This window comes from Ochotona curzoniae, unplaced genomic scaffold (genome assembly GCF_017591425.1).
Source record: "Ochotona curzoniae isolate NIBS_2020 unplaced genomic scaffold, NIBS_Ocur_1.0 scaffold_4701, whole genome shotgun sequence".
Lineage (NCBI taxonomy): Eukaryota > Metazoa > Chordata > Mammalia > Lagomorpha > Ochotonidae > Ochotona > Ochotona curzoniae.
Genome location: NW_024467122.1, coordinates 48723142 through 48745516, shown reverse-complemented (window position 1 = coordinate 48745516; position 22375 = coordinate 48723142). Strand labels below are relative to the sequence as shown.

The window sequence follows — 22375 nt, the reverse complement described above, 5'->3', positions numbered from 1 at the left end:
CAAAATTCAGCAAGTCTAAATTTGTTAAGGCAACCAAAGGAAAAGAGGCTGTGGGAAGACAAATAGAAACAATCCAAAGGAAGTGAGTCTCTTCTCAGGAAGAAAGGGAGCCACGATGAGCTCCCCATTCAATGTCTGTGTTTGACCCATTAAAAATACTCCACACATCACCATCAAGTTGATGTAAGCATCAGGCTAATGGAGTTAATAAAAATTATAAATTACAAAGATCAGAGTCTATCACAAAATTTTAAAAATTATATCCCAGTTGGAAAAGCAAGTGAGTACCCACGTACCCTTCCCCTAAACCCAAACCTGACCATCCTGCCACATGCATTCTATCACCACTCTTCTCCCATTCTCCCTCTTTCCTCACATTCCTGACTCACACAATGTCAAGTTGCACACAACATGACATCCAACTTTAGCAAATCTCACAGAAGTTTGAAAACTAAAACTGTGCCGCTGTCATGCTTTTTAATTATTATCAGAAGGGGCAGAAATCAAGCTGACAAAGATGGAATAAGCTCAGTGAAACCTTGCTCTCCGACTTAAATATAATTAAAAATTCTGGACGACACACCAAAAAATATAAACACATAAATAACTTAGGGCTCCAAAAAGTAAACAAAAGCAAATGGACTGTGGAGAAGAGTCAAAACTTAAAGACATAACAAGACATAACACATGCAGTGCTGTTTCCTGTTTTTTTTTTTTTTTTTTCTTTTCTCTTGTTTTCTTTTGTGGGTTTGAACTGTTGCAATAGTGGTATGGAAGTCTACAACGCCTACAGAAACCCTAGCTTTCTCGGCAGAAGAGCGGGAAAAGGAAACTTCCAGGGACAAAGAGTATGGCAGGAATTCAGGAGAGGAGTGGGCTGAGAAAGTGGATCTGATTCCATACATAAGATACCATCAATTTTGGGCTCATTCCTGAGCTAACAATGCACAGGGAAAATTCAAAGCAGCACAGAGAAGGGTTAGGAGATGTGAACTATGACATAAATCACTGCCCAAGTGTGACTAACTCCCACCCTGGCACATTCACATTTGAGAAGACCAGAGCAGCTATCACAAACCTCCGAACCGAACTGACACTGGGACCACCACAGACAAGAAAAGGAACTTGTGATTGAGGTATCCAAAGTTTGGCTACCTACTAAGTTAAAACCATCAACAATGAGGACTCAGTTTAATAACACAGTATCAAGATTAAATGTTCAGGATAAAATTTGAAATGACTTGACGTTAGGAACGAAGAAAATGCGTCCAATTCTCAGTCAACAGAACTGGATGCTGTGGCACAGAGGGTTAACTGCTGCTTGGGATGCCAGTATCCTATATCAGAGTACAGATTCAAGTCCCAGCAACTCCACATCCCAATCCATCTTGGCAAGTCACAGCCATTCTGCTTCCGATGCAGCTACCTGCTAATGCATCTAGGAAGGCAGTGGAAGACAGCCACATACAGTATTTGGGTCCTTAACACCCATATGGGAGACCAGATGGAGTTCTTTTCTCCTGGCTTTCACCTGAGCTGGCCCTAGCTATTGTGGCAATTTAGGGAGGGAACCAGTGAATCTCTCCCTTTCTGCCTTTCAAATTAATCAACTGAACAACTAAAATTAAAAAGTAGGGAAGGGCCTGGCAGCGTGGCCTAGCAGCTAAAGTCCTCACCTTGAACGCACCGGGATCCCATATGGGCACCGGTTCTAATCCCGGCAGCTCCACTTCCCATCCAGCTCCCTGCTTGCGGCATGGGAGAGCAGTTGAGGACAGCCCAATGCTTTGGGACCCTGCACCCGTGTGGGAGACCCAGAAGAAGTTCCTGGTTCCCTTCCGATTGGCGCAGTACCGGCCGTTGCAGTCACTTGGGGAGTGAATCACCGGATGGAAGATCTTCCTCTCTGTCTCTCCTCCTCTCTGTATATCTGACTTTGTAATAAAAATAAATAAATCTAAAAAAAAAAAGTAGCGAAGATACAGGAAAAGGACCTACATAGTTATAAAGCTTCTATATTTTACTTGAAGTGGTAAAATTTTTACTGTAAGTAGACTATAAGAGTATAACCAAGAGCAAGCAAATAAAGGTGCAGAAAAACAAAGAAAAAAAGCAAACAACGGTGCAGTAATTAAATCACCCTTGGTCACCTACACCCAGACTCAAGTCCAGAACAGCTCTGCATTCCAGCTTCTGCTTTTTCTTTTCCTTTTAAGAGATTTATTTGAAAGGCAGAGTTACAGAGAGAGACAGAAACACAGAGACCTTTGATCCACTTGTGCAGTACCCAGTTGGCTGTAATGCCAGGATCCAACTTCTTTCGAATCTCTTGCATGGGTGGTACATATCCAAACCCTTGGACCAGATTCCACTGCTTTCCCCAGGCACAAATGGGGTGCCAGTTTGTGCCCCAAATTCTACACTTCCCAATCTCGCTTACAGCCTGGGAAAAGCAGTAGAGGACGACTCAAAGCCTTGGGATTCTGCACCCGTGTGGCAGACCCATAAGAAGCTCCTGGCTCCCGGCTTCAGACAAGCTCAGCTCCAGTCTTTGTGGCCATCTGGGGAATAAACCTGCGGATGGAGGATCTTTCTCTTTCTCTTTGTAAATCTGATCTGTCTTCCAATAAAAATAAATATATATTTTAAAAAGATGGGGGGAGGGTAATCCTGGACTCAAACTGATGCCCAAATAGGACGTTGGCATCACAAAGGTGGGGCTTACTGCTCCTGCTGGGACAGGAGGTGAGCTGAGTGGTGCTGGCCCACGGACCCACTGGTAAGCGCGAGACCTGGCATCAGGAGGGGTTCTGAGGGAGGAGCCTGAGCAACTTCTCTGACAGGACACGGATCCTACAAATAAGTGCAAGAAGCATGGAAGGAAACAACCCAGAAGAGGTTATGTAAGGTGTCCCACTGGCATGCATTTGGCCTGGGTTGGGGAGGACCAGGCTGAATTCACTGGCAAATCCGAACACCAGAGCAGAGTGTGGGTTGAGCCAGGTTCAGTTGCGACAAAAGCAGTATACAACACAGAATGCCAAGGTGAGGCTGCCTGTGCCAGAGGAGACTGCAGCACCCAACCAGCACACGTGAGAGTCAGGAAGGGAGGGGCAGGGCCAACAGAGGAATAAGGGGTGGTTCCCTTGCTGGATAGCTACTCCCACTGGAGAGCATGGACTGGGATGGGGATGGAATAGACTAGGCAGGACTGCAGCACCTGTGTGCCTCATCTGGACCAGATCAGGGAAGAGCCAGGATGGATGGACTGTTCCTACTGGTGCTAACAAAACTAGAGGGGGTGAGAGCTGCTGGGGCTTAACAGTAGCAGAAGCTGGTACTAGGGGCTAATACTGTCAAGTCCAACCACAGGGCCACCTGGAGAGAGCATAATCTGGGAGTGAGAGTGACCTGGGAGGGAAATAGTGGGCTCCTCCCTCTTGGGTTACCACTCCCATGGGAGGGCACAAAATAACTAGGACAGGGGCTGGGGTGGCTAGACAGAGAGGCACTCTACAACATCCGTGAGGGCTGGACAGTTGAGCTGCTTGGATGGAACTAAGCTCCAATACCCTTCGACATTTATGAGAGCCAAATGGGATGTGGACCAGACTGAACTGGTCTGCTGCACATGCTAGCAAATCAGGGTCACTGACTAGGCTGCAGCTCCCACTGGCTTGTTGATGGCTGAGAATGTGATGAACGGGGGCAGGAAGGACTGTGGCACCCATTGATTCCAGTGGAAGTTGGGGCTGAAGATGCAATCAACCCAGCATTGCAACCTCCAGCTGATTGGGGAGATGGACTGTGCCAGGTCCTGTACTTGCTAGTATATATAGGAATCTGGTTTGGGAACACCTCAAAGTTTCTTTGGGGATCCCCTCAACCGAAATGGTGGACTCAGAGCTTTAACCAAGAAGGGATGGAGGATAGAACAGGTCAATCAACTACCACAGCTATATGTTGGCAGCAAAACACTGGACAAAGGGAGACTCTATGATGGACTATGTCAATCAGTAGATTATTTAACAGCCTCATTGTGTCTGGAGTGGCGAGATTGGCAGCAATGCATAACTGGTGAACTACCGGGACCACTTGAGCAAGGATCTCAGAGCATGCCCTACATCTGGGACCTGGTGTGGGTGGGAGACTGGGTGGGGCTTCTCCTCAATATTCCCTTTAGCCCTTGTAACTTTTTACCCTAATCAACAATATAAATATTGCCAAAATATAATAAAAAAAAGGGGGGGCTTAACTTGATATGTCACAATGCCAGCCCTTGTTCCAGTTTCTTGCCAATGTACATCTTTGGGAGCAGCAGATGATAGCTCAAATATGTGAGTCCCTGCCATCCACAGGGGACACTCGGATTAAACTGCAGGCTTCTGTTTTGCATTGGCCAGGCTTGAGGTAATGTGTACATCTAGGGAGTGAACAGGTGGATGGGAGATCTCTGTAACTCTCAATCACTCAGTTTTCAAGTAGATGAAAAATAAACACTTAAAAATGAACAGAAATACACACACACAAAGCTGGAATAGCTGTATTTATACCACACCAAGTAGACTTTAGAACAAAGAGACTGATGTGGATAAAAGAGAATATTATGTAATGACAAAGATGCCCACATTAGATAAAACTGACAGGGCTGGGCCTGACACCATAGCTTAGTGTCTAAAGTTCTCGTCTTGTGTGCTCCAGTATTCCCTATAGGCACTGGTTCATATCCTGGATGCTCCATTTCCTATCCAGCTCCCTGCTTGTGGCCTGGGAAAACAGTAGAGGATGGCCCAAAGCCTTGGGACCCTGCATCTGCATGGGAGACCCAGAAAAAGCTCCTAGTCCCTGGCTTTGGATCAGATCAGGTCCAGCTGCTACGATCACTTGAGGAGTGAACCAGTGGATGGAAAATCTTTCTTTCTGTCTCTCTTTCTCTCTGTAAATTGGACTTTACTTTCCAATAAAAATAAACATTATACAAACAAATGACAAAGCTAAAAGAAGAAATAGGCAAATCACAATTACAGAAACTTCAAAGCTGTCAGTAGCCAGTAGAACCAGCAGACAGTCCACAAGACACACAACTCCAGAGGAGCACCGAGAAGCCCGACCCGGACAGCATTCACAGAATGCCATACTCTAGAAACAGCAGAGCACACACGTACTTCTCAAGTGCACATAGAACACTCACCAAAATAGATCATATTGTGGGTGACAGGCTTTAACAAACTTAAAAGAACATGCAAATGCTCTCTGACTATAGTGGAATTAAACCAGAAACAATAACAGGAATATATACCTGAAAAAATTTTTTTAAATTCAACAATATACAGGTTAAAAGAAAAATTGAGAAATTCAGTAAATACTCTGAACTAAAGGAAAATGAAAGTAGCCATGCCAAAACTTGTGGGATGACATCATAGCAGTGCTTAAAAAGAAATTTTCAGCATTAAATACTTATCTTAGAAAAGGAGAAAGGCCTTGACTCAATGACCTCACACTTTCACCTTAAATTGCAAAAAGCAGAACAAGTTGTACCCAAGGCAAGCAGGAAGAAGGAAGTGGAGAGCATAACTAAAATTAAGAACAGAAAGTCACTAAGAGAGAGTCAGTACAAAAGCTGAGTTTCTGAAATGATCAATAAAAGTAGTAAACTTGTGCCTAGACTGAGAAAATAAGAAAGACTCAAATTACCACTATCATGAATGGATATCACCACATACCTTGCAAGTATAAAAGAGTAATAAAAAGATATGATGAACAAACGGAATGAATCTGGAAAAAATAGACCAATTCTTTCAAAGACACAATCTACCAAAACTCACTAAAAGAAATCAAAGAGCTACATAAATGGAGAAATATATGGGGCTCATATGCAGTAATTAAAATCCCAGGAAGCTGATTTTAAAGAACGCATAGAAAGAAGGGAACTGGAAGAGCTACATGTAAGAACTTTGTGGTAGGCATCTGACACAATGTGGAATGCTGCTTAGGCCATCCACCCCTCAGGTCAGAGCTGAATCCTGGCTCCCCTTCTAACTCCAGGCTTCTGCTAATGTGCAAGCACGGGGGGTGGCGGGGGGGTGCCCGTCTAGGCCTCCTGGAGTGACCTACCAGCTCCTGCCCTGCCTGCAGCCCCAGCTATTGCAGGTATTTTGGGAGTGAATCGGCTATTGGAAGGAAGGTATATGCCTTTAACACTGATTCTCTTCCTCTACCTCTCAAATAAAAGTAAATAGAAAAATTTTTTTGCAGCTGGTTTTTAAAAAGAATACTGAAGAGAAAAGCTTTGTGCCCTTTAGATAAGATAGTTCTCAGCTATAACATTAGAAGTACAACCCATACCAGGAAAAACTGATAAACTCAAATTCTTTAAATTAAACTTTGTTTTTAATGGTTTGTTTATTTTTATTTAGAAAGTACATTTAAGAGAGAGAGATACAGAGAGAAAGTTCTCTTTCATTCATTGGTTCACTCCCCAAATGGAGGCAAAGACCAGGGCTAGACTGATCCAAAACCAGGAGTCAGGACCTTCCTCTCAGTCTCCCATGTGGAGGGACTGGTCGCAAGCAGGGAACTGGATCAGAAGAGGAGCAGCCAGGACATGAACTGGCACTCACATGGGATGTCTGTAGCACAGGATAGAGGATTAGACTAATGAGCACAGAACTGGCCCTGTGCCCTTTGTATTTTTGAAGATTACTTTGTTTCTTTTTATTTATTTGAAAGAGCAACAGAAATTGAGAGGAAGAGAACGACAACAACAACAACAACAACAACAACAACAAAAAACAGAGAGATTTTTCCATTGTTTATTCACTCTACAAATGTCCAAATCAGCGAAGATTGGGCCAAGCTGACTCTAGGAGCTAGGAATCAGGATTTTCTCGTGGGTGGTTTCAAGGTTTCAATGCATCATCTACTAACTCCCAGGGTGCACATTAACAAGAGGTTGGACTAAAACAGGAGTAGGACTCCTGGTACCATGTGTGCCAACCTAGGATGTAGGAGTTCTACGCCACAGTATAACCCAGTGTCTTACAATACACACCCTATGATTCTGTACCTTGATGACAATAATTATGTATCTCTAATCAGTTGTGAAAATTCACAGAACTCTACAAAAGATTGGATTTTATTGTACACTAAATAAGTTTAAAACGTCTTCTAAAAAAATTGCATGGCATAAACGTCATTTCCCAATTCACCAAAAAGTACTGTATCCAGGGACAGAAAAGACTACTTCTTTTTATCCATTTTAAAGACATAAGACAAACAGCAGAGAAATAACTTACCGGTGCTGGGACTGAAGTCTTTCAAGGGGCTCAGCCTTGCGCTGAATTCCTTCCTGAAATATCATATCTGCTTTCTTAAAGTTTTCTCGCGCTTCATACTCTTCAGCCCATGAAATGTAGAACTGAGCAAGTGAAATGCCAATCTCTTGGCTGTGTAAATAGCTGTACATATCCAAAGGCTCATTGCATAGGTGCCCCTGTAACAATTGTAAAGTGTTAACGGTAAACCATTTTCTGTTCATGAGTTACGTGCCAAAAACCAATGGAGTAATTCCCATACTGAAGGAAATATATGTTATTACACAATACATTATGTGCTATTCTAAGAGAACCCAAATAAGAAATAAAAGTGAGAGATTTATGTGTAAAAACAAAAGGAGATATGGAGGAAAAGCTTTAAGAGCTAACATGTGAGGCTGACTTCGGAGGAGAAAAATTACAGGGAAGACTGAAAATACACGTGAGTCCAGGCACTAGAGGAGAATGGAGAAAAGCGCTGGGCCAGGTCTTGAACAGCAAACTAATCAATTCTGAATTCCCCTGGCAGTAAATGAATGTGTAGGGGACGGCAGCACTACAGGCAACAGAATGGTCAAATCTGCTTTTCTTGTAGGGTCCTTTTAAGACCAGAAACAATTAGATAATTTCAGCAGCAAGAGGGGGAAAACGCACTAAAAACTATACAAAACAATCATTTTGATATATTTCTCCAGTCTCTTTTCCATAAGGAAAAAAGTACACATTCATATGCTTTGATGATAATAAAATTTGTTCTTACTCAACTTAACATTGCACCATTATTTTCCCAGGCTGTTGCATACTTGCACTATTGCTTGCTTTCTTCTTTTAAGATTTATTTTTTTTATTGGATACTCGGATATACAGAAAGGAGGAGAGACAGAGAAGACCCTCTGTCCACTGATTCACTCCCCAAGTGGCTGCAACAGCGATGCTGCGCCAGTTCAAAGCCAGGAGGAACCAGCAGCTTCTTTCAGCAGCTTCTTCCGGATCTCCCACGCAGGTGCAGAGTCTCAAGGCTTTGGACCATGCCTGGCTGCTTTCCCAGGCCACAAGTAGAGCTGGATGGAAAGCAGGGTTGCCAGGATTAGAACCGATGCCCATAGGAGACCCTCGTGCATGCAAGGCAACGACTTTAGCTGCTAGGCTACCTCGCTGGGTCCACCATTATTAGTTTCAATGCATATATTATGTTCCTCTAGCAGAGCTGCCATAATGTAATTGTTCCTCTTTCTGGAAATCTAAATAACTTCTAATTGTGCCTAATTATAAATAATTCTATTTTATATTCCTACATACATTTTTTTATATTTCATATTATTCCCATAAAACTATAAATAAAACCATGCTGCTAGGCCCAGCACAGTAGCATAGTGGCTAAAGTCCTTTCCTTGCATTCACCAGGATCCCCTTTGGGCACCACTTCCCATCCAGTTCCAGCCGTTCTGGTTGCTCAGGGAGTGAACCATCGGAACAAAGATCTTCCTTTCTGTCTCTCCTCTTCTCTGCATATCTGCCTTTCCAATAAAAATAAATCTCAGGCCCAGCATGGTGGCCTAGCAGCTAAAGTCCTTACCTTGAACACACCGGGATCCCATATGGGCACTGGTTCTAATCCCAGCTGATCCACTTCCCATCCAGCTCCCTGCTTGTGGCCTGGGAAAGCAATTGAGGACAGACCAAAGCCTTGGGACCCTGCACCCGTGTGGGAGACCTGGAAGGGACTCCTGGCTTCGGATTGGTGCAGCACCGATCACTGTGGTCACTTGGGGAGTGAATTATCGGATGAAGATCTTTCTCTCTGTCTCTCCTCCTCTCTCTATATCTGATTTTCCAATAAAAATAAATACATCTTTTTAAAAAAAAAAGTATAAAGAAAACAAACCTCATCACACCCTTACAGAGTAGAGAAATTATGCTCTACTTGCTTTGTTTTTTGTTGTTGTTTGTTTTAAATAAGGAAAGGAGGAGACACAGAGAGGAAGATCCTTTGTCTGACGACTCACTCCCCAAGCAGCTGCAACAGCTGGAGCTGAAGCCAGGAGCCCAGAGCCTCCTTCAGGTCTCCCACACAGGTGCAGGGTTGTCCTCTACTGCTTTCCCAGGCTATACATAAGCAGGGAGCTGGATGGGAAGCAGGGCTGCCAAGATGCAAACAGACGCTCACCTAGGATCCCGGTGCATGCAAGACAAGAACACCAGCTACTAAGCTACAGCGCCGGCCCCTGCTTGGTTTTTGATTAACATGACTGGTACAAGATTAGTTGAACTTACTCTAAAAACTGTTACTGAAAACTGTTCATTGATACTCCTATATCTAAAGGTTTTATCGATTGTATTGTTGACTTTGATAGATTTTTTTTTAAGATTTTTAACATTTGCTACTGGAAAGTCAGAAATACAGAGAGGAGGAAAGGCAGATATATCTTCCATTCACTGGTTCACTCTCAAGTGGCTACAATGACTGGAGTTGAGCCGGTACAAAGCCAAGAGCCAAAAGCTTCTTCTGGGTCCCCCACACGGGTGCAGGGTCCCAAGGCCTTGAGCCAACCTCTAGTGCCTTCTCAGGCCACAAGCAGGAGAGCTAGACAGACGTGGAACATCCAGAATATGAATTAGTACCCATGTGGAATCCCAGCGCATGCAAGGCAAGGATTTAGCCACTAAGCTATCATACTATTACAGAATTTGAAAGATTTAATCTGCCCAGAAATCCTACTCAGTATCTGACCTATCACTCTGTCTCTTCCTCTGATTAAATCTGTTATTTATTAGGCACTAGCATTGGCATTAAGCAAATTTCTCTTCTGTGTTCTGTGGAGGAAAGCAAACGAAATGTCCAGGGACAGGCGTTTGGTTAAGATGTTTGCTGGGCCGTCTGTATTCCATATGGAAGTGCTGAAGTCTTGGACCTGGTCCTGGCTCTGCTTCTAGCTTCCTGACAATATTTATCCTGATAGGTAGCAGGCGATGGCTCAGGTAGTTTGGTTTGGGTCACCCTAATAGACTCAAATTGAGTTCCAGCTCCCAGGTTTGGTCTGGCCAAGTTCCACTCATCACAGGCATTTGAGGGGTAAGCCAGTAGATAAGAACTCCATGTGTCTCTCTACTTCTCAAATAAATGAAATGAGGGAAGGAAAGGACAAAATAATACAAAATGGTTCGACTAACAGATCCAAAAGTTAAAGAAATCTTTTTTTGTTAACCCCTAAATTATAAAACTAAAATAATTTTTATTTTTGTTTTGTTTGTGAACTTACCTGAAAAAGAGAGGGAGAGAGATCTGTGATCCACTGGTTCACTTTCCATACAGGTGCAACAGTCAGTTCTAAGCCAAACCAAAGTCAGAAATACCCTCCTGTTCTCCCATGTAGTGTCAGGGGCCCCTGGACCAGTACCCAATCCTCCCAGATGCAGATTAGCAGGAAGCAGGATCAGAAATTAAGGGCCCGACACAGGGGCCTAGCAGCTAAAGTCCTCGCCTTGAACGCACAGGTCACCGGTTCTAATCCCGGCAACCCCACTTCCCATCCAGCTTCCTGCTTGTGGCCTGGGAAAGCAGTCAAGGATGGTCCAAAGCCTTGGGGCCCTGCACCCGCATGGGAGACCTGGAAGAGGTTCCTGGCTTCGGATTGGCACAGCAGCACTGGCTGTTTCGGTCACTTGGGGAGTGAATCATCGGACGGAACATCTTCCTCTCTGTCTCTCCTCCTCTCTGTATATCTGACTTTGTGAAAAATAAATAAATAAATAAAATCTTAAAAAAAGAGAGAGAGGTAAAACTAAAAAACAAAACAAAACAAAAAAGAAACAAGGACAGCATGTTTAAGGACAGCATCATGCCACAGGAGGTTAAGCCTCCAACCACAATGTCAGCATCCCTTATGAGCACCAGTCCAAGTCCCATTTCTTTGCAGGGGTTGCAGACCCATGTAAGCCTTGGATTGCAATGAGTGGGTCGGGAGATGGTGGAGGGCAGGGGTGAGGTGGGATGAGATGGAAAGAGTCGATGAAGAGAGGAGCATCATTCCATGTGGTCAGTCTACATCAGCATGGGGGACTGAGACGGTGGTTTGATGTCACCTTAGCAACCCCCAGCTGCTTGTTCTGCTTCCAATACAGCTCCCTTCAAATGCATGTGGGAAGGCAGAGGAAGACAGCCCAAGAGCTAGGGTCCCTGCCACCCACGTGGGAGATCCAGATGGAGTTCCAAGTTTCTAGCTTTAGCCAGGCCCAGCCTCAGCTGCTGCAGCTACATGGGGAGTGAACCAGCAAACAGAAGATCTCTTATTCTGTCTCTCCCTCTCTATCAGTAATTTTATTTAATGTTTCATATAAATTAATTTCAACTTAATAAATCTCAAAAAAAAAAACTTACCAATTTAAGCCAGAGACTGAGAAATCGAGGATCATTGTAATACCGTTTGTCTCCCTGTAATGCTTCTATAGCCCTTTCCAATAATGTTGACATGTTGCTCTCCTTCCCGCCCTGAGGATAGTTTTGTTCTGTCCAGCTAATATACCTACATGGGAAGAAAAACAGAACATATTTGAGGTGGAAGGTGTACTTTGCTTCCTGCTCCAAGAACCTTTCCAGATTTCTTTAAATAGAAATCTGTAATAACATGGAGGTGTTTAAATCCCTCACATTTTTCCACAGTATATAGAAAAAAAGAAATAAAAAGGACATAGGGATAAAAGGACATAGATCTCTGTGTCCCACAATGCCTCTTTCTACTGACACACCTTGCTATACATCCCAGCTGGAAGAAGACAGCCACCCAGACTCATCCATTAGAATTCCAATTACTCAAGGTTAAGTTAGAAAGACCCACCTATCCCAGACATCCAGAGGGTCATTTCCAGAGTAAAATCGAATTTCAGATTCAAATGCCCTGAAATTTAAACAGAAAATATCAGTGTACGCATAGTGATAACAGTCACTTTCACCTTTATTCATTTATTAAGTATTTAATATCAAGCTAGATATAAGTTGGAGGGTTTGTTAGGAAGAAAGAAAAAGGAAATTATTACAATTTTTCCTGTAAACAAGAGGGACAAAACAGCTACACATTAGAGAAGCAAATTTCAAGGCTATACACAGAACAGCAGTCTTACACAGCAATTACAAGCTCTGTAACATGACTCCCTACATTGAAACCCAACTCCACTAATCACTGGTTCCAAGACACTGGTCAAGCTACAAACTCTTAAGTTTATTCACTTATATAAACAATAAGTAATATAGATAATAAAAAATTTAATGATAAAATTATTTATTAGGTTGGTTAGCCTTAAATGTAGGGTAAATAGATATTAATTATGGCTTTCATAAATAATACTGTTGAACAAACTATACACATATTCATAATAAAATCTAAAAAAAAACTCCACAAGGAACATTAGTTAGAGAAAAGTATATAAGTTGGTATCCATGTAAAAAAAGTATAAAATATAACCATAAAGAGCAGGGTCCAGGCTCAGCGCAGTAGGCTAGTGGCTAAATTCTCTCCTTGCAATCACTGGATCCCAAGTGGGTACCAGTTTTGTGTCATGGCTGCTCCACTTCCCATCCAGCTCCCTGCTTGTGGCCTGAGAAAGCAGTAGAGGACAGCCCAAAGCCACAGGGCTCTGCACCTACGAGCGGAATCCAGAAAAACCTCCTGGCTCCTGGTTAGGTCAACTCAGCTCTGGAAGTTGCAGCCACTTTGGGAGTAAAATAGTAGATGGAACATATCTCTCTCTCTATCTTCTACTCTTTGTAAATCTGCCTTTCCAGTAAAAATAATTAAAAAAAAAAAAAAAAAAAGAAGCAGAAGCCTAAGACTGGCCAATTAAAATGGAAAGTATTAAGTAAAGAATCATAATTTTGATGATTAATAAAGATTTTGTATCTTTATTAATAATATTATAAGGATTATATTTGATATAAAATATGGCCCAGCTTCTTGGACCCTTGTAGTCATAGATGGAAGCTCCTGGCTCCTTGCTCGGGACAGGCCCAGCTCTGGCCATTGCAGCCACTTGGAGAGAGAAACCATTGGATAGAAGATCTCTTGCTGTGTCTCTCCTCTCTCCATACATCTACTTTTCAAATAAATAATAAATCTTTTTTAAAAAATTAAATAAAGAAAGCCTTGAAAGAAAGTACTCTGATCATGACAATATAGCATAAGATTATCTACAGAAAGAGTAAAAATTAAAAATTCAATATTATTGACAAAAATTAGCAACCATCCAGGCCTGGCAATGTAGCCTAGTGGCTAAAGTCTTTGCCTTGTATGTGCAGGGATAGGAAAGCAGTGGAGGACAGCCCAAAGCCTTGGGACCCTGGACCCACATGGGAGACCTGGAGGAGGCTCCTGGCTCCTGGCTTTGGATCGGCTCAACTCCAATCGTTGTGATCATTTGGGGAGTGAATCAGTGGATGAAAGAACTTTCTCTCTGTGTCTCCTTCTCTGTATATTTGCCTTCACAACAAAAATAGAAAAGAAATCTTTTTTAAAAAATAGCAATCTTCCAAATTGGTCTATACATTCTATATAATCTAACCAATCCCAGCAGGCCCTTTAACTAAAACCTCACAGGTTGATTTTGAAACCTGTTTGGAAAGACAAAGGACCAAAAGTTAGAGAATTTATCCTACTTGACTTACTACATAAAGCTAATGAACACAATGTGCTTTTGATAAAAGGATAAACAATTAGTTCAATGAAACAGAGTCCAGAAATGACCTACACATGTGTAATCAGATGATTCTTGATGAGAATTCAGGAGAAATTTAATGATGAAAGTGAACCAAATTCCAACGGGGGAGGCAAAACAACTGAACACATAACCTTAAGGTAAAAAACAACTTGGCACCAAACTCATACCACACATAAGGACAAATATAAGATGAACCATACACCTGGACATAAAAACTACGACAAAGGACTAGAAGAAAACACAGAACGCGGCTGGCACAATGGCAAGAGCATGCTAATCTGCTTCCAGTGCCGACATCCGTAAGGGAGCTGGTGCCTGTCCCAGCTGCTCTACTTTTCAACCCAGCACTCTGCTTGTAGCCTGGTAAAGCAGTGGAGGATGGCCCGAGGCCTGGGGACCTTGTGCCCATCTGGAAACCAGGAGGAAGCTCCTGGCTCTTGGCTACAGACTGGCTCAGCTCCTGCTGAAGCAGCCATTTGGGGAGTGAACCAGCACATCTCTCTCTCTCTCTCTCTGGCTCTCTTCTCTGTAAATCTGCCTTTCCAATAAATCCTTAAACAAAACACAGAAGAGTATCTTCATGACATTGGGTGGGCAAAGAGCCATAAAAACAAATCATTAACTGACTTACCAAAAGTTAAGGCTTAGTGATTAAAATACATAAATAAACAGTCATGTACTGGGAAAAATATTTGCAATGCATATATTTCACAAACGGCTAGCACATATGATGCATATAGAACTTTTACAAGCCCACTTAAAACAGATACACCATAAAGGCCAATAAACACATGAAAGAGAGAAAGGTTTAAAAAAAAATCATAAGGAGATACAACTATATACTGGCTAGAATGACTAAAATGAAAAAGATTGACAACACCAAATCTTGGAATGGCTATGGGGAAAATGGACTCTCACAAACTGCTGTCAGGAGTGGGAAAATGTTATAAGCTCTTTAGTGAAACGACAATCTGCATTTATGCAGCCAATACTGCATTTCAAGAGGAAAGAAAATCCATGTTCCCACAAAGTCTATATAGTAGCTCCACAGCAGTTTAATTCATAAAGAGCTAAACTGAGAGAACTGTATTGATTCTTTTACTATAAAAACCCATGATTATTTCATTCGGGGTGCTTCTTGCTTGTGGCAACAGGTTGCCCCTTGAACTAGACAATAAAATCATCCCACTCATCTTGGAGTCTTGCTTGGATTCATTGAACCCCAACAACTTGGCTTTTCAAAAAAATCAATTTTATATATATATTAAAAAACAAAAACAACCCCGCCCCCCCAAAACAACACCCTATTATTCCTTAGTGATCAACTAATACAATTAGAATAGGACCATAATGAGAAAAAAAATTCAGTTGAGTTTTGGTACCATTAAACAAAATACAGAATTTTAAAACAGAAGAGGGCCCTGTGCTGTGGCCTTAGTGGCTAAAGTCCTCGCCTTGAATGTGCCGGGATCCCATATGGGCACCAGTTCTAATCCTGATGGCCCCGCTTCCCATCCAGCTTTCTGCTTGTGGCCTGGGAAAACAGTAGAGGACAGCCCAAAGCCTTGGTACCCTGCACCCATGTGGGAGACCTGGAGGAAGTTCCTGGCTCCTGGCTTTGGATCGGATCGGCACAGCACTGGTCTTTGCGGGCACTTGGGGAATGAATCACCGGGTGGAAGATCTTCCTCCCTGTCTCTCCTCCTCTCTCTATATATCTGACTTTGCAATTAAAAAATAAATAAATAAAACAGAAGATTACTTATGAGTCATTACATAATATGTTACATGAAACATTCATCTGATTACAGAGGGTCCCCCTGTCTTACAATAGGTTCACATTCTGGTAAATTTCCTAAGCTGAAAATGCACTCAACGCTAACTACGGAACATCTTCCCTTAGCAGGCCTGCACTGTGGAGGGCTGTTCACCCAGTGATCCAGCACCCCCCTGCAGCTCGCTGCAGCTGCTGCTACCTAGCATCACAAGAGTGTCACAGTACTTACTGCTAGCCTGGAAAACAGTAAGATCATCCACAGGTCTATCTGAATAACTTGAGAACATTTTTCAGTCTTTATTACTAAGAGTTTGTTTAATCATTCTAAAAAGGCTAGAGTTGGGTCACAGCAAGTTCAAGTTAAGCCACAGCTTATGGTACTGGCATCCCAAGTGGAGTGCTGGTTCAAGTCCAGGCTTCTTTGCTTTGGATCCAGCTCCTCAACATGCCTGGGAAAACAGCAGAAACAGCCCATGTACTTGGGTTCCTGCCACCCATGAGGGAGACCTGGATGGCGTTCTTGGCTCCTGGCCTCAGCCCTGGTCACTGCAGCAATGTAAGGAGGGAAAGAGCGATCTCTCCCTCTCTCTCTTTCCCTGTCCCTCTGTCTCTCAAGTAAATAAAATAAATTTTTTTTAAATTGAGAAATTTCCTAGTATAAATGCAAGTTCTTAAGTTATATGATCTTTGGAGATCACTTTTTCCCCCACATTTTCAAAAATATTTTCCTACATTAAGTTAATAAAAGAAAGCAGGATTCCTCTCCCTCCGGACCCAGAATCTAAGGAGATACTCTCTCTAATTGATCACTACAAAAGAGACAAGCTTGTTTAGGCCCCCAGAATGACTAACACTTTTGGGTAACATTAAAGTATGACACTTGCTTTACTGTACTTTTTAATGTCCCCATTATCATTTTCTTATATCAATATTTGTTGATAAAACACTCTGGCTACTTCACATGATGTGAAATCTTAAAGCCCTTGCTCTTCTGTATTTAAGAAAAATAAATAAATCTTAAGCCCTTGCTCTTATCTGAAAGGCAGAGTTATATAGAGAGACAAAGATCTTCCAACTGATGGTTGACTCTAAAATTGACCACCAATGGCCAGGCTGGACTGGGCTGGAGCCCAGAGCTTCATCTTGGTCTCCCACGTGGATGCAAGGGTCCAAGCACTTGGGCCCTTTCTCCACTGCCTTTTCCAGGAACATTAACGGACTTAAACCAGTCCCCACATGGGATGCTGGCGTTAGAGTTGGCACCTCTACCCACTTGGCCACCCCTCTGACCCTCCAGCCTCAGTTCTTAACCATATCTGGGACCTTCACAGAGCTGCCCTCTGAGGAGCAAGCAGGTAGTGCACAGATTTTCACACCCTCAGTTTGGGAAGGGAGTTCTGATGCCACTCAGCATCAAACCAAGCCGCATGTTCTCTACCACCCCAGGAGATGCAGGATGATGAGCAGAGAACAACAACCACACCGCACACTACACACCGTTTCTGCTGCTGGAGAGCCGTGTTACAGGCAGACTCCTGCTGCGCCAGGGCTCCCTGCAGTGTGGACATGATCCGCCCCTGTCGTAAGGGTTGCACATTTTCCTTGCTCAGCTCCCATTCGTCTCCCTCCAGGGACATGGCTTCACTGTGGAAAAGAAACAGAAGTTCACAAATCTCATACTAACATATATTTATCACAGCATTAGGCTACTGGGAATGCTTTCAGACAAGTTATTATTTATGACCTTTAGGTTCAATATGGTAGGCTGGAATATTGGTAAAGTTACTATACTCGCGAACTTTTATTTTTTAAGACTTATTTATTTTTATTGGAAAGGCATATATATACAAAGAAGAGGAGAGAGAGGAAGATCTTCCATCCAATGATTCACTCCCCCAGTGGCCACAACAGCCAGTGCTGAGTCAATCCGAAGCCAGGAGCCAGGAGCCTCCTCCAGGTCTCCCATGTGGGTACAGGGTCCCAAGGCTTTAGGCTGTCCTTGACTGCTTTCCCAGGCCACAGGCAGGGAGCTGGATGGGAAGCGGGACCATCAAGAGTTGAACCAGCACCCATGTGGGATCCTGGAGCATGCAAGGTAAGGACTTTGGCCACTAGGCTGCAGTGCCAGGCCTACTTCCCACCTTTTGAGCCTTTCTGTCATGTAATTCCCGAGTGAATCAGTGGACAGAAGATCTTTGTCTCTCCTATCTTGATATTTGCCTTTCCAATTAAAAAACAAAAGTTAAATCCTAAAAAAAAAAGTTGCAAATAGACAAACAAAAGAGCAAGAATCTATGCCAATCACTGGTTTAATTAAAAATGAATCAAGTGGCGCCCAGGTTGTAGCACAGCACAGTGGCCTGACACATGCAATGCCAGCATGTGGTACTACAGCACACATTTGAAGCCCAGCTGCTCTAATTCTGGTCTAGCTCTTTGCTGAGGCACCTGAGAAAATGATGGAAGTACTTTGGCCCTGGATACAGTGCTGCACACCTGGCTCTGCCCTAGCCCCATCCTAGCTATTGCTACAATTTGAGGAGTGAATCAGCAAGAGAAAAATCTCCCTCTCCCTGTCACTTTGCCTTTCAAAAAAAAAAAAAAACCTTAAAAAATATACAAACTGTTGGTCAGACTAACACCCTATTTCAATTGCAAAGTTGAAGCTATGAAAACATATGGCCCAGGGTAGAAGCACACAAAAATAGAGTTTAAGTAGTCAAAATCTGCCCTCCAAGTTTTGTCACACCTACAAAGGAAATCCCCAAAACTTTCTGGAGCAGTCATCACTACAGGGTGTGTGTTCTGCAATGGTCCCCAAAAAAGGCACCTCTGCTGAAAGGACACTGTTTCTGGGCTTAAAAGAAAAGTGAAGAGATTGACACTGTGGCATAGCACACTAAGTGGTAGCCTGCAACACTGACACACCAAAATGAGCACCAATTTGAGTCCTGGCTGCTGATCTTCTAATCCAGCTCCTTGCTATTGCAGCTGAGAAAGTAACAGAAGATGGGCCGAGTGCCTTGTCCTCTGCACCCACACTGGAGACCCGGAAGAAGCTCCTGGCCCATGCATAGCAATGGCAGGTATTTGTCAAGAGAACCAGATGATGGAAGATTTTTACATCTTGTCATCTCTAACTCCGCCTTTTAAATAACAAAATAAATAGTTTTTTAAAAGAGACAGTAAAAATAAAACTTTTATAAATAGATAGATAAAAAGTAAGACAGGCTGGGAGGGAAGAGGGTTTGGGGAAGGGGGTTTAGGGAAAGGGAGGGAAATCCCAGACCCTATGGAACTGCATCATAAAATAATAAATTTTTAAAATAAATAAAATGTTTTTAAAAGACAGGTGTAACTTTTCAAAACAGTGAAAGTTCTGTGGGACTTCACTACAAGTGAAAGTTGAAAATGCTCTGTCAGAAAATAACTGTAGACAGGTGTTGTGGTGCAGCAAATCAAGCTGCCACCGGGAACACCTATGTCTATAGCAGCGCCTGCTTCAAGTCCCAGCTACACAGAGCTTCCAATCCTGCTTCCTGCTACAGATGATGGACTGAGAATACGGGTTTCTGTACCCACGTGGGACACCAAGATGGGGTTCCTGGCTCCTGCTTCAGCCTGGCCCAGTCGTGGCTGCTGCTGGCATCTAGGGAGTGAACTAGTGGATCCAGGACATGACACTAGTATAGGCAAGAAGCAGATGCTTCTTGAATTGTCCTGAATTTCTTCTCTTGCTCTTCAAATAGTGAGCTGGACTGCCCACCTCCTCCTGCCTCTTGGCAGATCAGTTGTTCCTCCTGTCTTTCCCAACCTCAAACGGCAATTCTATCCTTCCAGTTGCTCAAGCCAAGCATCCTAGTACGTACTTCAATAGTTCCTCACACTGCACAGTCATTTAGTCAGCAAATCAGATGCTTTCGGGTTTTTTTTAATATTTATTTTATTTTTGGGCCCGGCACGGTGGCGCAAGTGGTTAAGGTCCTCGCCTTGCACGCCCAGGATCCCATATGGGTGCCGGTTCTAATCCCGGCAGCCCCGCTTCCCTTCCAGCTCCCTGCCTGTGGCCCGGGAGAGCAGTCGAGGATGGCCCAAAGCTTTGGGACCCTGCACCCACATGGGAGACCCGGAAGAGGCTCCTGGCTTCGGATCGGCATAGCATCGGCCATTGCAGTCACGTGGGGAGTGAATCATTGGACGGAAGATCTTCCTCTCTGTCTCTCCTCTCTGTATATCCGCCTTTCCAATAAAAAAAAATAATAAAAAATAAATCTTTAAAAAAATTTTTATTTTATTTTTATTGGAAAGTCGGATATACAGAGAGGAGGAGAGACAGAGAGGAAGATCTTCCATCCAATGATTCATTCCCCAAGTGACCGCAACGGCCGGTGCTGTGCCAATCCGAAACCAGGAGCCCAGATCCTCTTCCAGATCTCCCATGAGGGTGCAGGGTCCCAAGGCTTTGGACCATCCATGATTGCTTTCCCAGGCCACAAGCAGGGAGCTGGGTGGGAAGTGGAGCTACTGGGATTAGAACTGGTGCCCATATGGGATCCCGGCACATTCAAGGTGAGGACTTTAGCCGCTAGGCCCCTGCGCCTGGCCCACTTTCTTTCTAAAGTTTTATTTATTTATTTTCTTATTTTTTATTGGAAAGTCAGATTACAGAGAGATGGAGAGACAGAAAGGAAGATCTTCCATCTGCTGGTTCACTCCCCAAGTGGTTATGACAGAGCTGAGCTGATCCAAAGCCCAGAGCCAGGAGCTTCCTCCAGGTCTCCTGTGAGTGTGCAGGGTCCCAAGGCTTTGGCGCGTACTCGACTGCTTTTCCAGGTCATTAGCAGGAAGCTTGAAAGGAAGTGGAGCAGGTGGGAATCCGAACTGGTGCTCATATGGGATCCTGTAGCATCCAAGAGCAGGAAATTAACTTTTAGGCTACGGCCCTGGGCCCTGTTGCCTTACTTTCAAAATATCTCCATAAATCTAGGTACCTGCCCCTACATGGGTGATGATTCCAGGCCCAGCTATCCCACTTCCCATCCAGCTTCCTGCTTATAGACTGAGAGAGCAGCAGAGCACGCCTCAGGGCCTCGGACCGGGACCCTTATGAGAGACCTGGAAGAAGCTTCTGACTCCCGGCTTCAGATCAGTCCAGCTCCGGACGCCGCGGCCATTTGAGGAGTGAACCAGCAGATAGAAGATGCCTGTCTACTCAACCACAGCAGCCAGAGTGATTCCACTCAAACCCAAGTCGGAGCGTGACTTCCCTCGGCTCCAAACCTTCGAGAGTCGCCTACTGCAATCACATCTAAGCCTGCATGTTTACTTTTTAAAATGTCCTGGTTACTCTCCAGGTTCCTTCATCACTCCGGGACAAGGGCCAGCTGCAGCCTCTAGCTTCCTCCCCCAGCACTCTTATCCCCAGCTTTTGTTCTCCCCCTGCTTGCACGAATGACTAGCCTTTGAGTCTCCTTCAAGACTTGACCCCAAGGACACATTTGCAAGGGCTTCAGGGAGGCCTCCGGAGCAACGGCCTTAAAATGCCATCAGCCCCACCCAGTACTCCCGACCTCACCCCTCACTTTGTTTAGTGCGGATCACCTTGCGGGGTGTCTCCTTTACAGCCGGCCCCATCCACCCTCATCCGACTCCCCGAGCAATGGGGGACTTTCTGTGCCTCGGTGGGCCGCGCTCGACCCTTAGTAGGTGGTCCATCAGCATGTTACCTGCGCGATGGAGCTCACGCCGAGCTCCAACAACGCTAAGCAAATCCAGGCGCCATTCCAACCTAGAATCGCCAACTGGATTTTTAAGGCAGAAAAAACACCATGTACAGCAAGAAGGGCTCTCCAGCCCCGCGGCAATCGGCCTGACAACACCTACGACTGACTGAACTTTACAAACACTCCGAACTTTCCCAGAAGCCGATAGGCGGCCTTCAAATCAGCCTTTTCCACACAGAAGGCGCGGCCCGAGTCAACTGGAAAAGCCGGAGCAAATCATGACCACGCCACAAACTCGAGCTCTTCGTTCCACTGGGGTTCCTAGGCGCGACCGGACCAGGCCTCTCTGAGCGCGGCCTCCGGCACCTGCCGGGCACCTCGGTCTCCCCCTCCCAGCAGCCCTCTCCCGTTCCTACCTCAGAGCACCCCCTTCCCTGTTCGGCGCCGCCATCCTGCATTCCCGGCTCGGGACCTCGTCCTGCGGCGATTGCCTTCCTTCTGAAACCTGCCTCTAGAGCTACCGACGCGACCAGAGGGTGCTCCGGGACAAAAACTCACACCCAATTTCCTCCCAAACCGACTACCTCAAGCCCTCAACCCCAGCCGCCAACTTTCAAATTTAACGGTCCCGCGCGGCCGACGTGGCCACACCCCTTCGCTGCTCCGTACACGCGCCTCACTAGCAAGGCATGCTGGGGCTTGTAGTTTGTTCCGGGATAAAACCACGCGGTCAAGGTACATTTATCTAGGAGTTGTAGTTCCTGGGGTGGGAAAAGAATGGTTGCCCAGGTGCCCTAATGCACGCTGAATTCTCTGTGTCCTGGTTCTACGATTTTATTTTTCTTAATTGACCT

General features: G+C 44.4%; 1 protein-coding gene across 1 annotated transcript in view; it reads right to left on the bottom strand.

The window, feature by feature from the left end:
- BUB1B (BUB1 mitotic checkpoint serine/threonine kinase B) overlaps positions 1-22109 on the bottom strand; it is a 62173-nt gene extending 40064 nt beyond the window's left edge. The window contains exons 1-5 of the mRNA XM_040969514.1: positions 21938-22109; positions 17296-17442; positions 12149-12208; positions 11692-11836; positions 7296-7492 (exon numbers count right to left, since the gene is read on the bottom strand). Coding sequence (XP_040825448.1) covers positions 7296-7492; positions 11692-11836; positions 12149-12208; positions 17296-17442; positions 21938-21972 — 584 coding nt within the window. The 5' untranslated portion in view covers positions 21973-22109. The remainder of the gene's footprint in view (positions 1-7295; positions 7493-11691; positions 11837-12148; positions 12209-17295; positions 17443-21937) is intronic.
- Between the last annotated feature and the right edge of the window lie 266 nt (positions 22110-22375).